General features: G+C 41.2%; 1 protein-coding gene across 2 annotated transcripts in view; it reads right to left on the bottom strand.

Annotated features, from left to right (window-relative positions):
- PDE4B (phosphodiesterase 4B) overlaps positions 1-26465 on the bottom strand; it is a 435709-nt gene that overhangs the window by 107193 nt on the left and 302051 nt on the right. For both annotated transcript variants that reach the window (XM_042952042.1, XM_042952043.1), the window contains 3 exons: positions 18361-18555; positions 9260-9296; positions 9067-9137 (listed from right to left, as the gene is read on the bottom strand). In XM_042952042.1, coding sequence (XP_042807976.1) covers positions 9067-9137; positions 9260-9296; positions 18361-18555 — 303 coding nt within the window. The remainder of the gene's footprint in view (positions 1-9066; positions 9138-9259; positions 9297-18360; positions 18556-26465) is intronic.

Here is a 26465-nt window from a genome sequence, read left to right as displayed (position 1 = left end):
TACCAAACATTTACTAGCTAGGTCATTCTAGGCAAGGTACTTTTAAACCCTCTGTGTCATTGCCATCCAATGATTACTTTTTTTCGGCTAGACATCATGCTAGGTACTTCTTAGCTTCCACTGAGAATACAATCATCTCATTTTAAGGATAAGAAAACTGAAGCAGAGTAGTTAAGAGGTTAAGAAATATGCTGGAGCATACATGGTTTGTAATTGACATGGTTGAGATTCAATGCTGTCTTTCTGAATCCAAAGTGCATTCTCTTTCCACTATTTCATCTGCTGATAACACCTGCAGTAATACTGAGGGCTGTTTTTCAGGAAAAGTAAGAGATAAAATTCCAAACTCCTTAGCTGAGCATTCAAAGTCCTCTGCTCTTTGGCCTCAACATACTTTTCCCAGCTTATCTGTCAGAATTCCTCCCTGACATTTCATCTCAAACCATTGACTGGCTGTTGGATCTCACGTATCTTGTACTTCTCCTTAGCAGCACTTTAAAATTGTAATTAAAACAGGCAGTAATTAGTGTTCAGTATAGAGCTCCTTAGTTTAAATATAAAATTTATGCAGGCAGGGAACAACTTGTTTACTACAGGATCTCTGGAACCCAGGACGGCCCTTCATATGCTAAGCTCTCAGCAAATACTTATTGAACCAAAGAATGAAAAAAGGAAGGAAGGAAGGAAGGAAGGAAGGAAGGAAGGAAGGAAGGAAAGAAGGAAGGAAGGGAGGGAGGAAGAGAGGCAGGGAGGGAAGGAGGAACGAAGGGAGGCAGGGGGAGAGGGAGGGAGGGAGGGAGGAAGGAAGGAAGGAAGGAAGGAAGGAAGGAAGGAAAGAAGGAAGGAAAGAAGGAAGGAAGGAAAGAAGGAAGGAAGGAAGGAAGGAAGGAAGGAAGGAAGGAAGGAAGGAAGGAAAGAAGGAACTTGTACTTTGACAAGGCCAGACTTGATCGCTTATTTTTCCTTGAACAGGTCCTATTCCTTTCTTGATATTGCTCAGGCTATTCCTCTGAAAAGGAAACTCTCCCACACAAATTCACACATGTAAATATCACCTACCTTTCTATGATATTGTAATTTATGATAAGAAATACATATCTATGCTTGTTTATTTATTTATCTATCTATCTATCTATTTATTTATTTATTTATTTTAGAGAGAGAGTGTGCGTGCAAGTGGGAGAGGAGCAGAGGGAGAATGAGAATCTTAATCTCCACACTGAGGAGGGAGAATCTTTTTTTTTTTTTTTTTTTTTTGAGGAGAGAGAATCTTAAGCATCTTAAGCAGGCTCCACACTCACCATGGAACGTGCCTCAGGGCTCAGTCCCAGAACTGTGAGATCATGCCCTGAGCTGAAATCAAGAGTCAACACTCAACCAACTGAGCTACCTAGGCGCTGCTGCAAGAAATCTGTATTTGATCTTTGTCTTCATTCCTATTACCAGATCCTAAAACTCTAAGAATTTTGTAAGTGAAGAGAGATATAAAAAGTGTCCTGTGTTATGTTAATGAGGAGACTTATGGAAAGTCTCTAGGTAACCTAAGGATGGGGGCTAATTGCCAGGGAAACCAACCACATGATTAGAGGTTTGACACTTTCAGCCCTCCTCAGACCTCTGGGGAGACAAGAGGAGCTGGAGACTGAGTTCAGTCACCAGTGGCCGATGATTTAATCAATCATGGCTATGTAATGAAGCCTCCATAAAAACCCAAAAGGACCAGGTTTGGAGTGTTTCCTTGCATTCCAGGTTGGTGAATGCAAGGAGACTGGGGAAAGGGGCACCTTCCAAGAAATGGAAGACTTGTTGCCCTTTCCCACATACCTTGCCCTATGCCTCTCTTCCATTTGGCTCTTACTGAATTATATCCTTTTATAATAAACCAATATTCTAGTAGGGAAAATTTTTCTCTGAGTTCTGTGAGCCAGTCTAGCAAACTGGCTAGAGGGGTCATGGGAACCTCTGATCTGTAGTTGGTGGGTCAGAGGTACAGGTAGCAAACTGGACTTGCAACCAGTGTCTGAAGTGGTGAGTCGTCTTACAGGACTGAGCCCTCAACCTGTGGGATCTGATGCTATCTCCAAGTAGACAGGTCAGAATTGAATTGAACTGCAAGGCACTCAGCTGATGTTAAGGAAAAATTGCTTGGATGTGTGGGGAAAAAAATCCACACATTGGAATCGGTGTCAGAATCAAAACTTCAAAGGTCAAATGCCATCTTCTGCGAAGGATGTCATCATGTTAGCTAAAATTGACCCCTCTTCTAATATCCCATGGTGCCTTGTTTGTACCTTTAAGGTTATTTCCTCATGTTACAACTCATATGGGCACATATTATCCCCACCACAAATCTGTGACCCGTTGAGGGGAGGATTCAGTGCCGACTCCTTTCCATATAGCCTCTGTAGGACCCACCAACCTGCCACACAAATAGTGGGAACTCCATAAATATTGGTGAACTGTCAATTGAATGAACCGTTGATGTAAAAATCATCTGAGGAGCCAAATACCATGAGAATGTTTTATCTGGTTTCCTTTTCTACAAAACCTTTTATCTGGTTTTGGTTCTACATACTACCCACAGTTGCACAAACACAGCATACACTTGTGTCACTGGGCCTTTGCATATGTTTTGCTCAGCTTTATATGCTTTTCCTTCTTTTTCAGTGGCAAACTCCTTCCCCTGTACTAGGAATCCCCTCAGGTATCACTTCCTCAGCTAAGCCTTCCCCAGTGGGAGTAGTCACTGTCTATGCTACCTACGGTTTGCTACATTTGCCCCATCATGACGCTGTTCAGACTGTATCTCACTTCCTATTTTCTTGTCTATCTCACCTGCAAGAGATTTAAGCAAAGACTGAATCTCATTCATCTTTGTCACCTTGGAATTGGCAAAATATTTGCTATGATATAGGTATTCAATATGTATTCATTGGATTAATAACATGTCTTTAATGATTTCACTTTGCCTATCTTCCTGAGTTCCAAGGTGGCTTTTGTGAAAGAAGACATTGAACTAGGAGACCCTAAATGTTTGGGGATCTCTTTCTTTTTTAGTTTTTCTAATTCTTATTAATTTTTGAGAGACAGAGAGAGATAGAGTGTGAGTGGGGGAGAGGCAGAGAGAGGGGGAGACACAGAATCCGAAGCAGGCTCTAGGCTCTGAGCTGTCAGCACAGAGCCCGATGCGGGGCTCAAACCCACACACCATGAGATCATGACCTGAGCTGAAATCAGATGCTCAACCAACTGAGCCACCCAGTCACCCCAGGAATCTTTGCTTTCTTAACAGTTAGGCTACTCACGGCACCCAATTCTCCCAATGTCTTCTTGAAAATGACATAAATTATATAAATTCCCTTGTCCCAGGAGTTCATTTTGAAAATAAAGCTCTTATTTAGAGTTGTTAATCCAGATAAGCATCTGTGTGTGCAAGCTTTGCAAAGGCAAGAACCATGTTTATTTCGTTTACCACTTATTCCCAAGATCCGGTATAATGAAGAGGCTCAACACAAACTAAACAAGTGAATGACTTCTGGAAGCTGCATTATTACTTACAGGGCATGAGAGTGCCAATTAGAAAACCGTCATGAGTGCCAGAAGAAAATGCCATTGGTCGCCCAGTTTCCAGTGGTTCCTAACTTATAGAAGAATCCTAAGTTATGTGCCTGGATTAAAGATGGTGATATTAATAGGGAGGATAATTTGGCCACAGCAGTTAATAATATTTTACAGCCCTGAATAGTACAGTGGAGAAAGAACTGGACTATGAATCAGAAGACAGGAATCCTAATCCTGGCTCTGGCACCTTCTAAATATATAGCCCTCGGCAACTCACTGAACCTCTCAGTTTCTTCCTCACTTGGGGAAGGCAGGAGGCAAATAACATTTACTGCTAATTTACAGTGTGCCAGCTCCTGTGTGAGGGTTTTACATATATTTCCTCACTTACTCTGAGGAAATTTGGCTGGGTTCTTTCCCCTCTGAATGCTCAAGATTTTATTATTCTCAGCTAATTTAAATCCCATGCCAAAGGACATAAAGCAATGAAAGATATACAATGAAAACAAAATTAAATGGCTATTAATTCTTTCTCAAAGATTACATACATGTTGATTGAATTATGCCTTGGAAGAATGTTGATACAGAGATGTTACATGATTTCCTGATAGCCACTGGTGATTTCTGTGATGTTAGTGACACAGTTGAATGATGGGGAACACCGTTTTGCTTCTAGCTGCTATATTCCCTGGTTATCAGACTGACGAATGGTGGGCATTCTCATTCATGTGATTTCTCCATCAGCTGAAGCCAGTAAATGCTTTAGGGATGCTTATCTGAATTAACAGCTCTAAATGAAAGCCATATTTGCAAAATTAACTCCTGGGACTAAAGAAATAATAGCTTTTAATTTGAAGCCAAGAAATACAGGCCCAATCAAGCATCTCTCAATGGAACATTTCACGGAAGTGCAAGGAAATCACCTCAACAGAAACTGAGATTTTCACCCTTTGGGTGGTAAAGCTCAGGCAGACAATGAACTATTTTTCAGTAGAGCAAAGAGCCAAAAGATAAAGGAAATCTTGACTTAAGAGAAGTATAGTTCTATGTGGGAGTTCCTTTTTATATAATAAACCACACTATCCAGATGTCTCAAGAAAACCATTCCAATGACAGAATTCTTGCTTAAATGTTACATTTAAGCCAAGGAGTGGCACCCTGGAACCCAAGGCAAATGTCCCAGAAAGCCACTTATGAGTTCCATGGATCTTGTAGTTTCAGTTGTTAAGATAAGTGACTATGTGGGGGAAATGCTGTCAGTATGGTGGATCCATTCCTGGCAGGTACTGTTGTCCTCAGTTTTCTTTATTTGAGGGTACTGACTATCTAGGAATACAATGGGTTCATTAAGTGAACCCCCTAAGCGGCTTCATTTGTAGCTAAAACACATCATTGAGTTCTCAGCCTCCCAGGGAAGCTCTAATAGAACATATGCCCTGCCTTGAACTTCTGTTACGTGGTGTTGGTTTCAAGAAAATGCTTGGGTGGGGGTGCCTGGGTGGCTCAGTCGGTTAAACATCTGACTCTTGATCTCAGCTCAGGTCTTGATCTCCGGGTCGTGAGCTGGAGCCCTGTGTTGGGCTCTGTGCTGGGTGTGGAGCCTACTTAAAAGAGAAAAGGAAAGGAAAGGAAAGGAAAGGAAAGGAAAGGAAAGGAAAGGAAAGGAAAGGAAAGGAGAGGAGAGGAGAGGAGAGGAGAGGAGAGGAGAGGAGAGGAGAGGAGACAAGAGGGGAGAGGAGGGGAGGGGAGAGGAGAGGAGAAAAGAGGAGAAGAGAGGAGAAGAGAGAAAAGAGAAGAGAGGAGAAGAGAGGAGAAGGGAAGAGAAGAGAAGAGAAGAGAAGAGAAGAGAAGAGAAGAGAAGGGAAGGGAAGACAAGACAAGACAAGACAAGACAAGACAAGACAAGACAAGACAAGACAAAAGAAAATGCTTGGAATCAATTAGGATCAACTCTACAAATGTGGGTGGGGATGGATCTGAGAAAGATCATCAGACACAACTATCCTACTGACGGAGATTTATTCTGTTTGGTGAGTGTGGTTTGGTTTGGACCAAAGGTGATGCAAAGGGCCATGATTTGGAGAGTGGTCCTCAGCCACAGTGTGAGAATGGACTCTGGGTCAGCTCTGTATATAGCAGTTATGGTCTTAGGGTCCTCTAGTTCTTGAAGGTTTATGTGGCTCAAAACCCTCAAGGCTGTGGAAAGACCTGATTCCCAAGGAAGTAGCTTCAGCTGACATAGCCTATTAATCAGCACAGTTAGGCTGAATGTTCCCATACTTACAGAAAAAGAATATCCAAGTTTCTTGCTAACAAATGGTAACTGAAAACAACCCCCACTCTCGCCCTGGAGCTATGCAGTGCAGTGACCTTGAGTCCCGCTAAACCACAGAAGCCTTTGAAATGTATCCTTATTAATCTTTCCTCTCCAGTTCCCACCTCCATCATCTCTGTCCAGGGCTTCACTCCTAATATCTTAATTCCTGAAAACACTCCTAGCTCATGTCTCTGCCTTCGGGCTCTCTGACCTTCATCTATTCCCTAAGTTCTGCCTAAATGACTGTTAAAAATATTCAGCGATTTCTTCCCATAACCAAGAAAACGTATTTAGTGTAGTGAATGCAAAAATGTGAGGTAACAGAAATAGAATATATTGGTCTCTGCCCCCAATTCCTGGCACAGAGCTGCTAAAACTCTTATAATTTCCTAAGTGATTAGAGCAACAGGAACATCTTGTGTTCCAATGACACGACTCTAGGTAAGCTCCTGGGAGGGGATGGTCACCAGAAAGACCAAGCCGGGATTAGGGGCTTGAAATTTTCAGCCCTACCTCTCACCCTCCAGAGAGGGGAAAAGGGCTAAAACCAGAGTTATCATTGACCATGTGTATGTGATGAAGACTGCATAAAATGCCAGTAGCACAGGGTTCAGAGAGCTTCCAGGCTGGCAAACATATTTACCCTGAGAGGGTGATGCCCCCCATTTCCACAGGGACAGAAGCTCCTGTGTTTGGGACCCTCTCAGATCTCATGCTATGTTTTTCTTATCTGGCTGTTCATCTGTGTCCTTTATCATGTCTCTTAATCAACTGGTAAAGGTAAGTATTTCTCTGAGTTCTGTGAGCCACTCTGGCAAATTCTTTGAACCTGAGGAGGGACTCCTTGGAACCTCTGATCTGTAGGAAGTAAGTCAGAAGCACCTGAGCTGTGACTGACATCTGAAGTGGGAAGCAGCCTTGTGGGACTGAGCCTTTAATCTGGGATCTGACAGGATCTCCAGGTAGATAGTGTCAGAATGGAGTTAAATTGTAGGACACCCAGCTGGTGTTGGAGATTTGCTTGTTGTTGGGGGGGCAGAGGTGGAACCTCCACATATTTGGTGACCAGAGTATCAGAAATAAAGTGATTTCTCAGTAGTAAAGAAGACTCACAGGGAAGAAAAACACAGGAAGAACTGGGTTTTTCCCTACACAGGAAAGACAACAACTGTTTTTCCTTATAAAGAATGCTGCAGTGAGAGTCAGGATGCCAGGTTTCAAGTCTGACTCTGTTCTTCACCAGAACTGGTGTCTTCTTGTGCAAGTCATTTAATCTCCCTAAGCTTTGTCTCCTTGTCTACAGAGTCAGAGGCAACAATACCTGTCATAAACAGCACTTATGATGATTATCACTGAGATAATGGATGTGAAAACTCTGAAGTGTTACACTGCCTGGATTCAGCAAGAGAAATGTAGCTATCAATTATAATAGCTCACATTTATGGAGCACCTATGATGTGCTAGGTGCCATTATAAATGTTCTACACATGTCAACTCATTTAATTCTCAGAGCAACCTTATTTTATAGATTGGGAAACTGAGATATAGAGAAATTGTGCCCAAGTCACATAGTTGTCAAGTGGTAGGATTGGGTATGAGGCCAATATGTATGGCCCCAGAGGTCATATTCTGCAAAGAAAAAAAAAAATGTGGGGAAAAGGGAGGGATCCCTTCTGACAATATAATTTTCCAAATAATCTATGGTCTTTTTCCAACAATTATTTATTTGGACATTTATACATGGGATGCATATTTATGGAGCAAATACTATGTGTCAGGCATTTTGCTAAATCTTAGAAATTCAAGGAAAAGTAAGTGTAATTCTGGAAGGACCTCAAGGGACACACAATCTAGTGGTGGGCAGAGACCCATGAACAGTGTGATAAGGTTGGGAGAGTGCTCTGGGACCACTGAGGGGCACTCAGCCAGGCTTGGTGGGGTCAGGGGAAGCATACTGGTGACAGTGATAGTACAGATGAGCTATAAAAGACAAGTAGGATTTAGCTAGGCAATCACTGGCCGGTAGAGAGAGACTTTTGAGGAAGAGAGAACAGTAAATCCACAATTAGGATGGAAAATAGAACATGCAGGGAGCAACCAGACCATAGTCATTGGAATGTGATCCCATGTGGCCAGAGACTTGGTCTGATTGTTCACCACCAGATGCTCTGGCACTTCCTATTCAAATGGCAGCCCTGAAAGGGCAGAAAACTTGTCTGTTTGGGTCACTATTATATCACCAGTTCCTGGTAAAAGGTAGTGCTCAATAAATATTTGTCAAAAACATACATGTATGCATGGAGGCATAGCACGTGCCAATAAATACTTCTTGGGTGAGTTATTTAATAGGTGAACAAACAGGGATACACCTGCAAAAGAGGCTGGGCAAGTCTCTAGCTTTCATGTCTACTCCATCAAATATAAACCCAATCAACTATCAATCAAACTAACTTGAGTTGGATCATGAAGTACCTTGGGTGTCATTCCACAATTGTTGATTCTAGGACCTTCTGAGCCCTGTGATGATCTTTTAAAATGCTGGATAGTAACCTGCATAATACTTAGATTCATAGATTGAAATGGTTTTGGAGGAGAAAGTTATGCAGGAATATCAAGTTCAAACCCTTCATTATAAAGATGAGGAGACCAAGGTTCAGCAATAAACTGACCAAGGTTATATAGCTATTTGGGGGCACAGAAGACAATCCCACTCTTATTCATCAAGTTGCATGAACCTATTTATATATTATCAAAAACAAAAGGCAACTTGGACTTGAATATTTTGGTACCTTTAATCTTGAATCTGAATTTCTGAATTCATTAATAGATATTCCAAAAGAAATTTAATAGAATTTACATCTGTTATGGATAAGTATTCATACTTCCCAAAGCAGTAAGTATAAATGTCAAAAAAATCCTCATCTCCACCTTTCATTTGTTGAACTCTTACTGTCTACTAAGTGTAAAGGGCACAAAGATTAAGAAGATCCAGACTAATTCTCACATCTTACCAGTTCTAAAATACTATGATGTTCCATCCTATTTTCAAATTTCATCATGTATCCTAACTTAGTTTGGAGGGCTAATTTCCATGCAATGTTTTTTTTTCCTTTTTTTTTTTTTTTTTAGTGCTGTTCAATGTTTTTGCCTTTATGGAAGGCATAACTCCACAAAAAGTCCATGCTTACTTGTTGGATGCTCCATGAAGGTTTGTCAGTACAGTAAAATTGTTTCTCACACTTCGCAAGCTGGCAAGGACCTATAAGGACAATGATCAGGATGGTTAGGAACAAAAGGAGATGAATGGGCAGGTTCAGAGGCCACACATAGAAACTACCCAGAGAGACAGGGAGAGCAAGCCAGGGCCAGCAGGATACATACCTGGGCAAAAGGTGTTACAATCAAGTCATCGCCATGTCTGGTGAAAAGAGAGAAAAGAAACATTTAAAAGTGCCTTTGAATTATAACACATAAGCTGTAATATTAAACTTGATCAGTGTTAGCAACACAAGTGTTACGTAAGTCCATCTACCTGGGTATAAGGCAGGACTTATCTAGGCATAAATGGGGACCTTAGGGACTTGAAAGAAAAAAAATACCTAGGTTTATGGCTCCTGGGCTTACAGGGACACATGAAAGCACTTGCAAATAAGCATATATCCTCAGGGTACATTCCCATTTAATAGCAGACCCACAGTACTGTAATTCAAAGCGACTTGGTTGCCAGAGGTAGGAAATTCAAAGGGAAGGCTGCTCACCAGCACACACAGAGTTGGAAAAAATGGCACAACAGCCTGGATAAAGGTTAACTTTGGATTTCCTGGCTTTTGCTGATTTGAGCCACAGCCTTAATGCCATTTAAACACAGATTTCTGTCTGGGAATCCCATTACTTTTTGTTTCTAATATAACTTTTTTTCTTAAAGTACCCAAGGAAAATCTTTTAATGGGAGTGTACAGGATGAACCTACCATTACCATATCATTGTTGCTCACTTTGTCCCAAAGATCTGATTAAGCTCTACCTAGTTATGTAAATCTGTACTTAGGAAGAGTCTAAAGCATATTTTCAGAAATGCACTCTCTCTCTAGCACAAGCTTTGATTAATTTGCTTAAGTCCACATTCAGCAAGTTCTTCATAAAGTCATTAGAAGACACATTGTCGTTAGTTGTAGACACAAAATCAGGCCAATCTGTTATCACAGTGTGAATCCTAACAGCTGTGCAGAAGTTGGTTGACAATGAGCTTCCTTCAATGTCTGATCTCTGTCCTCATAATCCTCATACAAACATGGCACCTTATTTGTTAATAACGTGAATGCAACCAATGACTATTAAGCACCAGCCGCGTATCAGAAATTCTATGAGGCCTAAAGATGCAGAGTTGAACAACACATACATCCATGTGGGCCTTTTCTCCAACATGGGCTTTTACTTTGGGGTCTTATTTAACTTAATACTTTGCTTTCTACTGTTGTCTTTAGCTAGAAGTCCCCCTTCAAGTCATTCTAGTCAAGTTCTTATGCATCTACTTTGTACAGTGACTACAAAAAGAATACTGACAACAGAGAACATTCTTTGCATGGTTACCATATGTTACACCCTGTGCTAAGCACTTTATGTACATAATCTCATTTAATTCTTGTAACAATGCTTGAGGCAGGTACTCTTTGTTTAATTTAATTTTTAATTTAAATTTTTTTTTTTAAATTTTTTTTTCAACGTTTTTAATTTATTTTTGGGACAGAGAGAGACAGAGCATGAACGGGGGAGGGGCAGAGAGAGAGGGAGACACAGAATCGGAAACAGGCTCCAGGCTCCGAGCCATCAGCCCAGAGCCTGACGCGGGGCTCGAACTCACGGACCGCGAGATCGTGACCTGGCTGAAATCGGACGCTTAACCGACTGCGCCACCCAGGCGCCCCTTAATTTTTTATTTTAGAGAGAGAGAGCTAGTGCATGAGCAGGAGAGTGGGGTAGGGGAAGAGAGACAGAGAAAGAGATTGAGAATCTTAAGCAGGCTCCATGCTTAGTGCAGAGCTGTCGTGGGACTCAATCCCATGACCCTGGGATCATGATATGAGCCTAAATCAAGGTTCAGATGCTCAACTAACTATGCCACCCAGGTGCCCTGAGGCAGGTACTCTCAATGTTCCCATTTTGAAGATGATATCAAGGCTTGGAGAGGTTAAGCCACTGCTTAACTAACACATAGTAATTGGAGTAGCTAAGAAAGTTTGATTCCAAAAGATCTGTGCTTTTAACTATTATGTTACCTATTTTATGATGATCCTACATAGCTGACAGATTGAATTAAACAGAATCCATGACCTCTTCAAATTAAAACACAGCAGGGGAGACAGAAATAGATAAATACAGAATGAGAACTATAAACATTTAATGGGGAAACTTAATGGGGTGCAAAGGAGAGGTAATAATTACAGTTCAGAGGAAGTAGGACAGGCTTGATCAAATGAGTGGTTTTGAGACACACTTTGAAGGGCAGGCTTTAAAAAGCATGGATGGTAGATGTCACCAAGGAGGGAAATATCAGGAACAGCAGTATTAAAATGGGAAAGTACTGAACACATTTACTGAGATTCTTGGTGACTGTTTGAGCAGAGTTGAGCACATTTACTACAGACATATTTGGAGGATAAGGTTAGAAGGTCCCCACCCATCTTATGGATGGTATGGACCACAGTTGTGGAGGCGGTGCTTGACTCAGAAGGAAGAAAGGAGCTAGTGAAGGTTTTTAGTGAGATAGGCAAACAGAAAAGTCCTTTAGAAAGTAAAAATGCTGTAGACACCAAGAGATGGATTGGTGAGAGGACCAAGTCAGGAAGAATAGCTAGGGGGATATTGCAGTCATTCAAATGAGAAGAAATGGGTGAGGCAGAGGAAGAAACAGGGAAAGACAATCTGAAGAGACCCTAAGTGTCTTACCAAGGACTCAGAGTTTAATTGGATAAGGGGTCATAAAGAAATACTATTTTCCATTTAAAAAATGGTAGGTGGGAAAATAGTGAAGTCATGAGCAGAAATGGGAAAGTATGGAGAAGCTGGGGGAAGAGATATGTCACTTTCTCACATGCTGAATTGTAAGATCCTCATTGATATCCCAAGGGAGACACCAAGCAGGAGGATTAAAATACGGGAATTAGAGCTATACATTTCAGAGTTACCTACAACCATGGGGAAAGTTACAATGGCAGGGCGGCTTCTGGAGTGGGGAAATATAGAAAGAGGGAGACCAAGGAAGAACTTCAGGGTTCTTGGAGTGAAGCCAAAGGAAACAGAAGAAAGAGTTAAAAGAGGATCAGTTGTGATAAATGCAGGGTGGTGAACTGTAACAAGAACTGCCCCTTCCCAAGCCATTTTCTTGAGATGAACTTTACGTGGGTGAAATATCTTGCTATTTGTTCAGATTTCCGCTGTGAAGTTCACATTGTTCATAAGGCATTGGGGTGAGTTGGGAATAAGGTAATGGAGTTAAGAGTTAAGTAGGTCATCCAAAGCTCCTGGATTTCTGGAGTCTAAATACCCAATACAAGCTAAATATATAAACAAATCTCATACATATGAAGCACCTAAAGCTGATGAATTATTGTATGAATGGGAAGTTACTACAATGGTACAAAGTAATAATTAAAGGGAGGTAAGCATTATGAAACTTTTGTAGTTCAGGAAAGCAGAAAATTCGGAAGCAAGAGATGGACTTCCAGATCCATAGCATTGGTTCTCTGAAAGGATTTGAACAGTAAAAGCTAATGATATACGTCAGATAATACCTGCTAGAGGAAAGGATCAGACAATTTACAGATCATTTATAGCCAGTATAGGAAAGAAACAAAACAAAATTCCTATCTGAGTACAGCCAGATTATTTATGAAATGATTTCAAAATTTTAAATCATAATCTTACATATTAATAATTAGAATAAGATGGCATGGAGAAAATAAAACACTTGGTTAATTATGAAAACTGATGTACTTAGTTTTCCAAACTGCTAGAGAGGGCAATGCCAGATATTCAGAACCATGGCATGAGCAACATCTAGTGACAAACCCAGCACATTACAGTTTTGTAGAATAATCAGTGATGAGAGCTCCGTGGGTCTTTGAATGAGAGTAGGTCTGCATTGAACAATGAAATGGTTTTCTAAAAAGCAAAAATGCTACTTTCTTCTGCTATACCCTCTGGACTCTATTAATTTTGTCTTTCTCAGTTTCATACCTACATATAGTATTTTACTTATACTTTTCTTGTAACACTGATTTTAGTCTGTCTTATAGACAGACTTATACTATTGTAGTCAAGAGCACAGATTTGGAAGCGAGACAACATTGGTTTGTTTCTGAGTTTCACAATTACTAACTATGAGGCATTAGGCAACCTCTCTAAGCCCCAGTTTCTTTATCTGTAAAGTGGGGTGTTGTAAGAATTAAGTGAGTTATTATTCATGTACAACTCTTACAACAATGCTTGGCACATAAAAGCATTTACTCATTTATAGTTATTCTTATTAGTAGTAGGTATCATTATTATTTTAAGTAAAGAATTGCATGTCTATCCTCCCAGCTGGTGAGAACGTTTCTGGAAGACTCATCTCTACCCCTACTGCAGTCAAGAGAACTAATATCGTGCTTTACAGTTTACAAAGCATTTTCACATACATCATTTCATGTGATAAGAGAATGTTCTTGACTGTAAAAAAAAATGGTGCAACCACCTATCTTGGTGGTCAAGCCTGAAACATCCCTCCACAGTCAACCACCAACCCCTGTTGATGCTAACTTACAAATATTTATTATTGCCCACTGGATTCGCTCTAATGTAGATCCTCACCCTCTATTATGTGGATTACCAAAGCAGTCTTCCATTTGGCTCTTGGACACTAGTCTTTAGGTTTGTCTACTGTCCAAACCACTCTTCGCTGTAATCAGAGCTATCTTTCAAAAACATTCGTTGGACTATGTATTTTCTTGCTTAAAAGCCTTTATTAGTAGCTCCCCACTGATTGTCTTCAGCTTTATAAAGACCAACTCCTTAACACAGGCCGTTCATGATGAGGTTCCTGCTTACTTTTCTAGCCTTGCCTTTCACCACTTCCTCATCTACTCACATTCTCTGCTTCAGCTGTGCTGAGCTGTGCTTCTCCACAATGTTCCTGACAACTAGACAGTAGTTAGTGCGCGGACCTTCTTCCTGCATACCCTTCTGCCTGGCTAACTCTTCTAGCTTCTCTGTAACCACTCAAAGTGGGCTACTCGCCTGCCCAGCCAGATCTTTCAAAGTCCTGTGCATACCTTTCTATGATTGCTTTATTCAAAGATATTAAAACTGCTTATACACTTACAAATCTTTCAGTTCCCTTGAAAACATAGAAAATGTCTTATTGGTTAGCAAAGTGCCTAAATTGAAAAGTTTTTGTTAAAAGAAAGATTGAATATGATCCTCGTAACAGTGGGAAAGGTAGGCAGAGTAGAGTTTAATATCATTTTAATTTTGCATCCTCATTTTGAGTCTATGTACTAGATATCCATATGGTTTAATCATCTACACTCCCTGTATTTAAACCTTGGTTCCCCATTTATTAGGTAGGTTACTTAACCTCTCTAAGCATCAATGTCTTCATCTTTAAGACAAGAAAATTATAGTTCCCATAAGTTAAGGTTATGGGAATTCAATGAGTTGAAGTATGTAAAGTACTGTAAATAGTGCATAGCACATAGGAAATGCACTTTAATTTCATGTGCACTTTTATTTACAGATAATTTGGACACTGTAAAAGAGATTCAATGCCAAAGCCATGGTACTAGTAGGTGTGATGGCAGTATATCTAACTCAAGTCTCAAAGACCACTTACATTGCAACTTTCTTTGGTAGTTCATCAATAAATTGGTCTTAAATTTAAGAGATCTGTTATTAATGCTTTTCTTCTTCAGTCTTAGGTCTCATTTCCCTTGAGAGCTCTCTCTAGAGAACACTTAGTTTTCGCACAAATGGCGGCTTTAAAAAGCTCTTTGCCAATATAAGGCTTTGCAAATGGGGTAACCAGATGAAGGAAATAAGGATCTTCCTTCCCTGTGAATTTGCAGGTGGATTATCAAAACTCCGTCCTGTCCAGGGTGGTTCCTGCCGTAGTTCTGGATAACATAACTGGCCTCACCAGTTTCCAGTACTTTATGTTCCCATTGGGAAATCAGTACCTTGGCGTACAAAGGCATTGCGTTAGAGATGACTACAACACAGGAGCAAAAGAGAAGCCAGTAGATTATTGCCACATCTAGGGAAACATCTGAAATTTCCTCTTGGGACCCAATGATGGTCTTGTTTTCTTTACTAGAAAGGCTTATTTCAATCTCTCTTTTGTTGCTAAAAGTTAAAGCTGCTTGTAATTTTCCACTTACATTTTTACTTTTAATCCTTATCTTCTCACTCACTCTCCCTGCCTATATTTCCTCTTACTCTTCGGAAAGCATTCAGAAGAGAAATTAAAAACAAAACAAAAACAAAAACAGTGTTGCCTCTACTATTATTATTATTATTGTATTAAACATAGGAATTATGCAAGCTTTCCAACTCTTACATAAATCCACGACTGCTGTGTGCTGAATATGAGGAACTCCTGAGCAGGGGACATTCCAGAGCCCCCACCTAATGGCCTTCACATTAAGGCACTAGACCTGTCTTTGCCCTTCTTTTCCTTGGCTCTACGGGTAGAAGGCAGGAAAAGCAGCGAGAGGCTTGGGGGTTGCTATTCTCTATTTGTTTCAATTCACTCTGAAGAGTAATAATCAGGTAAAATACCTTTGAAGGCATGACTTCAATTTATCTCAAGCTACATGTGTGAAACTGGATTTTCCAACATGGTCCCAGTAAACTGAAATCCCAGAAAAACCTGGGCATTATTCAAGCTCCACTTCTTGCAATGAGAAATATAAATTCTTAAACTGACAAATATATAAAAGTGTTACTGTAATGTTGAAATATCTCCAAAAAAAAAAATTGTGCCATTTTATTCACTCAAGACTTTCCTATATTCTATAATCAGTATCTTCGATAGGGTGATATTATGTTGCCAACAGTGTTTTCTTGGGAAGAGCTGTTCTTTATTATGAAAGTGTGTCCTTCCTCCATTTTTTTCTTTTAATTTTAAGAAGTCCTTTTCTTTAAAAAAATGAGAATGATGGGGCGCCTGGGTGGCTCAGTCGGTTGAGCGACGGACTTCAGCTCAGGTCATGATCTCACAGTTTGTGAGTTGGAGCCCAGCATCCGACTCTGTGCTGACAGCTCAGAGCCTGGAGTCTGCTTCGGATTCTGTGTCTCCCTCTCTCCCTGCCCCTCCCCACTCATGCTCTGTTTCTCTCTGTCTCAGAAATAAATAAACATTAAAAAAAATTTTTAAAAATGAGAATGATACTAGGTAACTTACACATATAATTCTTATTTTCCTGAATTTAAAGTTGGCAACATTGTGTAGGTTTTGAGTTAGGGGGAAAATTTTGCTGGTTGGTAAAACTGAAAAGAAGGTACACCATGAATATTAGGGACCCTGAATACAGAATCATTCGAAATTAGATCTCTCTTTTTACAGCTGAAGACTGAGTTGGACTGTAATCTTTCAGGTCTCTTCAAGTTCAAAATTTTCATAACCTGTGACTCTTAAAACATCATCAGAGTTTAATCTGAAATTTGGTTGGAACCTTCTGAAAAGCCTCTGAATGACCCTGAGACTCATCATGCTGTTTGGCAAGAGTTTGGGGAACTGTTAGCTGCCTTCCAAAGCTAGTCTTTCACCTGTGAAACATCATGTGAATGAAGCTCTATTTAGTTTCAGCTCCCCCCATTTCCTATGTTCTCCCCCTAGGAAGTCTAGATAGGGGTTTCTCTTGGTAAAAGAGACAATGCCAGGTATATTCACCGTCAAGCTCCCAAGCAAACCTTGGTTAGAAACACCCTTGGTTCTACATGACCTGCAACAAAGTGGTTACCTCTCCTCTGGCCTCAGGCACCTTGACTCTGCACTCCTCTGTTTTCTACCTGATAGTTGAGATTCTGCTTTGCAGTTTGAAGAACATAGGCAAATAAGTCTAAGAGGTTTGAATATGGTCAGTCTTAGCTACATTGCAGGATACAGCATGGCATATGGTTAGTCAAGGGATGGGCACACTTTTCTCAGTCTCTCTGAGTCTCAGTTTCATTATCTATAGAGTGGAGATAATTGTGATACCTACCTGACAGAATTGTTGTGAAGATTAAAAGGAGTCACACATGCCAATGCAGCTGGTCCCATGCTACGTGCTCATTAAATGTTTCCTTCCACTCTGTAGCACAGTTATGTGGGTGTTCCTCTTATCTTTCTTATTAACTGTAACCTCCCTGGGAGCATGCAACCTTTCTGAGAATATCTGTTTTTAATTCATCTGTGATTATTCCACTGTTTTGTTAACCTTGTATCCCCAGAGACTGGCACACTGCATGGCACATAGGAAAAATTCAGGAAGTATTTGTCAAATGAATGAAGAAATGAATTTTGGCCCACCCACTGATTAAGACATTTTAGGGAAGGGGTGCTTATATTAGAATTTACTGGCAGAAATGCCCTGGGGAATCTGTTCTTACTGGTAGCTTTAAGATGTCCCCTGCCCCTTTCATAAGAGAGTGACCCTTTTTAGTTTCTTTTTCAAAAGCAGAAGAGAGACCAGTGGAAATTTCCAGGCTGGAGACTTTAGAGAGCTACCAATATTTTTACAACATACAATGTTAAAAACAATTGTACGTGTGCCCAGAAACCTTTTAAAGCATGAATACCAGCATCCAACCTTATTTGGTTTCAGAAATTTAATAAACAAGTAATACAACCCAGTCATTGTTCCTTAAAAATTAGAGATCTACAATTAATAGCAGCAAAACAAAAACATCAGCTGTGTCTAATAGGGTGGTGGAGCGTGTCATGTCTCACCGAGGAGCCAGGCAACAAGTGGGCATTGAGTTAAGGTTCCAGAGAAGAGACAAAGACATGTGGCTGGATGACAGCTCATTAAATGTCACCAAGCAGAGACTACTGAGAGAGGAGGCATGTCACCAACTACCGTTTTTCTTTTTGCCGTAGCCACATGCAAACATGTTGCGGAAAGTTCTAGTATGATTTGCAAAAAAAAGTGTTAAGGTTCTCAACTCATAAATGATTCAGCGGTTCAGGAAATGACGCTGAATGACAATTAAAAAAAGTATCAATAACAGATGAAATCTGCACACTGTGTCTGAGATTTTTAATACCCTTGGAGACCCCAGATACATATTTCTCATGCTGTAGAGCACTAATGTCTTTAAGGGTCATTACGGTCACCTCAGCTCACATTCATTTTTCTCCTCCCTCCTTCCCACGGGTTAAAGGGGAACAGTTGTTGTTGCTGCTGTGACAGGTTAGAGATGAGGTAAGTGTGAGATTAGAAGCCACATAGAGCTCGTACTTACTGCTCGCTTGGAAGTGAAGAGTTTCTTGACATCGCCTTCGGTGACAAATCATAGTCGCTATCTGATCGGTAGAGAAAGGACTCTCTCCGCTGGCTGTGCCCGGGAAAGGTGGCATGGAGCACCAACCCAGAGGAAGAGCTGGCCTGGGGGTCCAGTGGGCTCCGACCTGGGGAAGGGCCATTTTCCACATCAAAGCTTAAGAGAAAGCAAAAAACTCTGGTCACATAACCATGGAGGAGGGCATCTGACATACACAGACATGAAGAACTAGTGTGTGCCAGGCACTTGACATAAAATTCCACACTTTATGCACAATTTTAATCTTCCAAACAGCTCTGAGTTGCAGTCATTATTATTCTCATTTTGTATGAGGGAAACAGTCCCACAGAAGCCCAGTCATCAGTAAATAATAAAGGCAGGATTTGAAGCCTAATGCAAAGCCCCATGGCCTTTCAGCGGCAAGAACAACTTTGACAAATTCAGAATAGGAGCCAACCATGAAATAACTTGGTGATAATAAGCAACTCCAGAGACCGCATCTAACACAGCTCTAGGTGTCAGACACGAAACTATCACTTAAATGAGTCTTCGTAGCTGGGAGACTTCTTTGTGCCATAAATAAACATCATGGTCTATTAAGGATACAATATGCATATTTCTCAATGTTTCAGGAACAAAGTGCTATCCTGAAAACATTCACTGGCTGATTAGACGGGAGGCCCAGTCTGAGACTTAATAGTCACATGCAAGTTTAACCACAGAAAATGATTTAATTAATCTGATAATGCCAATTACCCTCCGGGGCTGCAGAGCTTTATGTCTTGGGGAGGATATGGTCAGTGGCTCCAGTATAGGAGAGCCCTTAAGGTTTCTGATCAGTCTGCTCCCCCTAGGAAGGTACCCTGAAGCCCAGAATTAGTTGAACAAGCTCTGATCAATGAACATACAGACGGGAGCAGTAGAGATTACGTCTCTTGTTTTCTCTCCCCCTCTCTTGGTATTACCATAGGTACTGTCTCCTTCCCATGCTCTCCATCATCCCTATTCATTTTCCCTGGAAGCACTACCTCCTTTAGCCTCAAAGTGACAGTAAGGCTCTCGCCTACCATTTCTCTAGACCACTCACTGGTCTCCAGTTAAAGCTCTGCAGAGAGGTATTGAAGAAGGTATGAGGCTGAGAATGTTCTTTCTTCCGAGTTAGACTACAATAGTGGGCTTCCTTTATATTCATCCAGCTGCCATAATTTATTTCTACACTCATGGTCCTTTTTTTTTTCTTTTTTACTAGTTCTTACAATCTGCTCTCTTGGGGTGAGGTTTATATTTCTTTAGTTTATAAATTGCTTTCTGATCTATTATCCCACTTACCTCTCATAACAACTCTGGGAAGGATATAGTATGACCCCATCCTACATTTGAGGAAAATGAGGCTTAGAGAGATTTTAAATATTTGCTCAAGGTCACATGCTAGTACCTTGTAGAGCAAGTTACCGGAAGACCAAGTCTTCCAACTCTTTCTCTACAACCCCAGACCTCTCTTATCACAGAGTATCAGAATGGCTTGCTGGCTGGCTGAGTGCAATTTTTCTTCGGGATTCAAACAAAATTTGTGTTTGGTATGTAGACAGTCAGATGATGAACGACCTTAGCTGTTATCTTGAATGGAGACAGGAGAGCAGCAAATTACCCTGAAGCTATAGGTTTCCTTGAAACTGGAAAGAAGAAATAACAGAATGCAGGGTTATAATGCTTCCCTGGAGACCATTCTGAGAAGCTGCTTTTAGCCAACCTACAAACTCCAGGTGTCCGATAAGAAGCAGCAGGTGAGAATCTCTGGTTAAAAGGACAAGAAAGGGCCATAACAACCCAATATGTATTTGGACTTTCAAGGCACCTGTGCGTGGATTTTCACAGCAGGATGATGGTCTGGGATGGGGCTGCCTTTCAAAGACTGCAGGCAAGCAGGCAGGTGGGCAATCACTCACACACGCCAGCTTGTTTCTCTGTCTGCCTAGAAGCAGAGCTATGTTGTAAGCCAACTACATCGCAGCGAGTGAAAATCTAATGAAAGCTGACTTGCAAACTTTCCCTGGGTGAGATCTATACTAGTTGTTGGGCAGAACAACAACAACAACAACAACAAACCCCAAAAAAAACAAAACCAAAACCAAACCAAAACAAACAAAAAAACACTCCTTTGTGGATAAGGGCTCCTTTGTGCCACCCAGATCCTGTGGAATGGGCAGGTCCTGATGATTGCTCTGAACTGTTCTTAAGGACAAAGAGGGGAGTTATAGACGGGACTACATAAAGCTTAAGAGTGGGCATGAGCTTTGAAGTTTCATGTATATTCACGTTATTCATTTGGGATGTATCTGTTCAGCCTTGATGCATATGAAAACATTAAAATGCTTTTGAAACACTTGGCAGCCAGCCATTGCCCCAGGCCCTCCAGAATTTGCTGGTCTCCCTGGTGATCCAGTAACTAAAAAGTTGGTGTCTGGAACAGCAGAGGTCTCTAGCTTTTAGCACTATGGCCTGCACCCATTTAATTGGTCAGTGTCCATGCAGTACCAGTCATTAAACATTATGACTGTGTGTTCCTGTGCTAAAACATTAGACAGGCACCATGTACATGTGACTACCAAACTCTTAGAACTTTTTCCATTGAGGGTTTCTGCCAGGGCTCACTCTGCCCTATTTTCTGCTGGAGGCATTCCTAGTGGGCAGAAAGCTTAAGTCAAGGCATTATCCTTAAAGTGTATGTCACAAGGCATTCTGTCCCCAGTTAGTATCCAAGAAGACTGGTCTTACTAGGTAAGCAGGGACTAGACGCAGATACCCAAACTCTCTCCATGATGCTCTCTTTTGGTTTTGTTTTGTTTCTGTCTTTATTCTTTACCCTGCCCAAACTCTATAAACTCATAGAAGAGCCTGCTGGAATTCAGAAGAAGCCAGGGACGAATTCTCTGGTGCAAAGAAGCAGTCTCAGGGAGACAAACGGCCTTTCATATTCCCCGAGGCACTGTTTCAAAGCAACCAACACAGATGTACAACTTAGGAACAAACATGAATCACCAACCAGACACCAGTCCCAGTCACAGCAAAATTAGCGGGCAGACATCACAATACATCCCGCAGATCCAGGGTGGGAGGAGGGGTGTGGGCAAGGAGAAGACTGAGGACAGACTTAACAAGCAAAATGAATAGACCACACAAACTGAAACACAATTAGGGAGAAAATGGAATCTAAAATATCAGAAACAAACACATAAATGGAAGAATTAATTTAGGATAAATTATTTAGGATAATTTTTTTTGTCTTAAGCCCTAAGCAGGACACACATTTCACCTTTAGGCTTCTTAATATTAAAAGATCATTATAACAGTAGTGTAAGCATCTTATATAAAGCATAGACACTAGAGGGAAAAATACCACGTTTATTAGTAGTTTAGTATGTTTCCTTCTGAATATTATTCCTGTAGGCTTGGATGATTTTTTTACAAGTATTTTTCATGTACTGCACAGTTTCTGGAATTATCATTTTCCATGCCCTGGAACTTGATGGTTCACCCAGAAGCTGTGCCATACTCTCCTATGCATTTTCCCTACTGTTGGCCATCGTACTTAAGATCTCAAATAACATTGTAGTTGATATCTTTGACCTTATAGCTACTTTAGTATTCACATGAGGTCACTCAGAAGTTTTAGACAGATTAAGTGAGTTTCTGAATATTTCACTGAACCTCCCTTGAAGGGGCTGCCCATATCCAGGACACGGACTGAAAGAGTATTGCCTTTTTTCTAGGACCAGAGACAGTCCCAGAACTGCTCTCTCATGTCCAGGATTCTGTGTGTTTCCTCCCTCCTGACCTGCTTGTTTCTCCCTGACTTGGCTGATCACCCTGGACTGAATCAATAGCTTGTTGTCTAAGTCTGAATATTTTAACAACTGTCTCCTCCTTGGTATCTAGACTTCTCAGCTTCTTGAGCCGGACTGATGGTAGCAGATGACACTGTGGGTATAAAGTGGTGCTCCCTGAAACTGGGTGGCCCTTCTCACCACTGTCTCCGTTAAATTGCTATCTCCCAAATGCAGCTCATGGAACCTCCTCCGACAAGTTTTCTCTGACAGTGAGGCCCCAGTTTGATGTAAACACCTGTTCCTCCTCTGTGCTCTCCTAGACTCCTTTACTGCAGTACTTGATCACAGCACTTGTAGATCTCTACTTAATTCTTTCGTTATTTAGCTGATTCCCAATAGATTCTTATTTCCCAGAAAGAAGGGACCCAATATTACTCACTTTTGTATCCCAGGCTCTGCATCAGAGCCTTGTAAATAATAGATCCTCAAAAGATGTCGGCTGAACCAATTAAAGAACACTGCAATTTACTGCGAAATGTTTCCCCTCTCCCCTCCCACTTCCTGCCTCCTCACTCTCATCTCCATTCCCACCAACATGGGTTTTTGATGTTTCTTTCCAAAGAGTCTATACAGATGTGGCAGTGACTTAATTGATAAGTCTTGTAAGGCAATGATCTAAGAATAAAATTAAATAAAAGGAAGTAATACAATAAAGTAAAATAAAATGAAATAAAATGATATAAAATAAAATAAAATAAAATAAAATAAAATAAAATAAAATAAAATAAAATAAAATAAAATAAAACAAAACACACTTCTATGTTCTCCCGGAACAAAACAATCTTATGTAGAAAAATCCCTGCCTTAGATATTTGAGATGGTGACATCTTCACACAAACCCTATAATAGGAAAAGCTCTCCCATGCCAGTTTCTGTTTGCCATCTTCTCATCTCCTTCTTTTTAATAAAAGCAAGACTCTTTTCTCTGCCCTGCACTTTCTCTGCTGGCGGTTTCATTCCCTGGGAATGCATGCAAAGCCAGGCCCGAGCTGGTGCAGAAAGGGAGCCAGCAGATGGCAGAAGACAGCTGCAGCTTCCTCAGGCTGCACCTCCCAGCCTCCAACAGCAGCAGGTGGGGCTGCTTGCCAGTCTCCGAGGGAGAATGTGACTGAGGCCTTATTCATAAGCCTGGGAGGAAAAATCAGGGATAAAGAACAGAACCGCAAGGTCTACATGAAACCTTTTATTAAACTAAGAGAAGCTCCACTTCCAAGAATTCAAGCTAAGCCAGGTGATTGCAGAATTGCCTGCAATTGTTCCCAGGGTGGTTGTTTCCTGCCCCCGCAATTACTGTGCATACCCCAATTTCTGTTACAAAAATTCACGAAACAACATCCAACAAATAATTCATTTCGTAATCAGAGGAGACTTTTCTCTTTCCGCTCAGTCCTTCTCGAGTTGAGTCTCTGGCTTATTGTGATAAATAGCCCCACTGTAAAGATGGTGAGCTCTCTAAAAAAGGTTTAAATTTATAGGTCAGCACAGTAGCTCACCACCATTTGGGGAGAGTGCCCCACTGTCTCAATTTTGTGTTCCTTCCTTCCTTCCTTCCTTCCCTCCCACCTTCCTTCCTTTCAAGTTTATTTATTTTGAGAGAGAGAGAGAGGCAGAGAGAGAGAGAGAGAGAGTATCCCAAGCAGGCTCTGTGCTGTAAGTGAGGAGCCCAATGTGGGGCTTGAACTTCCAATACACAAGATCATGACTTGAGCTGAAATCAAGAGCCAGACACTTAACCGATGGAGCCACCCAGGCGACCCTTTGCATTTCTTTCTTAAAAATTTACTCACTGAATATCTCATACATCACTGAATTTTTATAACTCCAGAAGGCGAATTCTCTTCTTCTCATTTCAAAGAGGAGAAAATGGAGGCTCCAAAACGTGAAACTTCATTTGAAAAATTCTAAAATGTGATCTCCTTTAATTACACTGTACAGTTTGTGCCCAGGGGTCTCTCTTCCCATGTCCCCATGACCCTTCTTGATCCCAGAATCTACCACACTGGATTGTATTCTTCTGTTTACTTATTTCTTCCACATCACCAGACTGTGACCTTGAAGCAGGGACTAAGCCTCATTTCTTTTGTATTCCTGTTGCCTATAACTGAGTTTCACACCAGAAGGCATATAACCAGTGAATGAATGGGAGGATCTCACCGTTTATGTTTCTCCTCTGACAAAAAGCTTGTTCTATCTGGATTAAAACCTCTGGCAGGTGAAGACTTCTGAGAAATCCCTCAGTGGATTAATTGGTTCCTCTTTACCCATACTCGCACCCCCCCCCCCCCCCCCCACCTCCCGACATGATCCCTGGAACTCCATCCCAGGAGTTTTGCCTTTTGAAAACGTTTGTGTCTAGGTTTGTGTATGCATAGATGGTGGTAGTTTATCTTTGAGAAAATGCCAGAACTTCTTCAAAGTTCTGTTGGAAAATATTTCCATCAATTGTACTCAGAAATTAGCATCTTCAAATGCTTGCTTATAGTTTCAATAAAAATAAACATACTTAGGTTAGCCATCACCTCAGTGTGATATCTGGTCCCTGTAGATGGGCAAGGTGCATGGGGGCATCCATTCTTACCCACAGTGACAGTGACCCACCTTTATACAATTAATAGTGGCAGGATGCCAGTCCTAGATTTTTAAAAAAATTTTAAAGTTTATTTATTTATTTTGAGAGAGAGAGGCACATGTAGGGGAGAGACAGAGAGAGAGGGAAAGAGAGAGAATCCCAAACAGGTTTCACACTGTCAGTGCAGAGCCCAATATGGGGCTCAAACTCACGAACCGTGAAATTATGACCTGAGCCAAAATTAAGAGTCAGAGGCATAACCAACTGAGTTACCCAGTTGCTCCTGCCATCCTAATTAAAAAAAATTTTTTAAATGTTATTCATTTTTGGAGAGAGAGAGAGAGAGAGAGAACGCATGCGCAAGTGGGGGAGGGGCAGAGAGAGAGGGAGACACAGAATCTGAAGCAGGTTCTAGGTTCTGAGCTGTCAGCACAGAGCCCGATGTGGGACTCAAACTCACGAACTGTCAGATCATGACCTGAACTGAATTTGGACACTTAACCGACTGAGCCACCCAGGTGCCCCATCCAGTCCTAATTTTTAATGAAGGATTTAACTGTGCAAAATCACAGCCAGTGTGATGCAGAGCCCATGTCCCAGCTGCAGGTAGGCAGAACTCCTCTGGCCATAGTTACAGGAGAATATTGCAGCTCTTCCCCGAGAAGCCAGTGCCAAAGTCTGTGACTTCCCTCCCATAGGGTAGGAAGGAGAACTATGATATTCGGCTCATCTGAATTCTAGAAGCGGCTTCCCACTGCCTTCTTTTCTTCCTAGGGGCTTTGAAAATTACATTCATGGCAATAATCCAAAATTGCTTTCCCCACAGAGAGGTTTAACCAGAGGTAGCAGAGTAATGCTGAAGAGCTCTGGGATTCTGGAGATCTGGCTTCCAGTTCCGGCTCTGTGAGGAAGCAACTGGAATTAAACAGAGACTCCCCATATCCTGACCTCCACACCATAGTCTTTCTCCCCTGAGGTGAACGAAGACAAGAATGAGTAGAAGATCTCTGACGCGTGTCTGAGATTAGACATCTTACAGACATTTTGGAGATGGAAGAAAGACTGGTTCTCAAGTGAGGCTTGATGTGATTTTATATTGTTAATGACCATTCATTCATTCATTCATTCAATGCCCACTATAAAATAAGGTACTGTTCTAGGCCTGAGAATGGTGCAATGTGCAGGACAGACAAGGTCCTTGTGGGGAGGTAGGGACAATAAATAAATCAAGTAAGGTAATATCAGATAGTGATAACTGCTATGATGAAAATAAAACATAACAGTGTAGAAGACACATATGGAGAAGAGTGTTTCTTTAGTTTGGGTGGTCAGCAGACCCACTCTATAAGCCACAAAGGTGGTCTCCTGCTCTACACCAGGGCACGACCCCATCTTTCCCACATGGTGTCACTTGAGTTGAGATCTTAGGGAGGTATTGGGAAAGTCTATCCTTGGATTCTTTCTGACCTCCATTTCTGTCCCCTTTTTAGCCAAAGAATTCAGTCAGATGATACTTGTGTTTGAATTTGGTGCCATTTATTAAGCTAGTGAATTAATTTTCTTCATCCCTGCGCCATTTCTGAGCTGAGTTAGTTGCTCCATTATCTCAT

This window comes from Panthera leo, chromosome C1, assembly GCF_018350215.1.
Source record: "Panthera leo isolate Ple1 chromosome C1, P.leo_Ple1_pat1.1, whole genome shotgun sequence".
NCBI lineage: Eukaryota > Metazoa > Chordata > Mammalia > Carnivora > Felidae > Panthera > Panthera leo.
The sequence above is the reverse complement of the archived record's forward strand: the minus strand, read 5'-3'. Positions and strand labels throughout refer to the sequence as shown.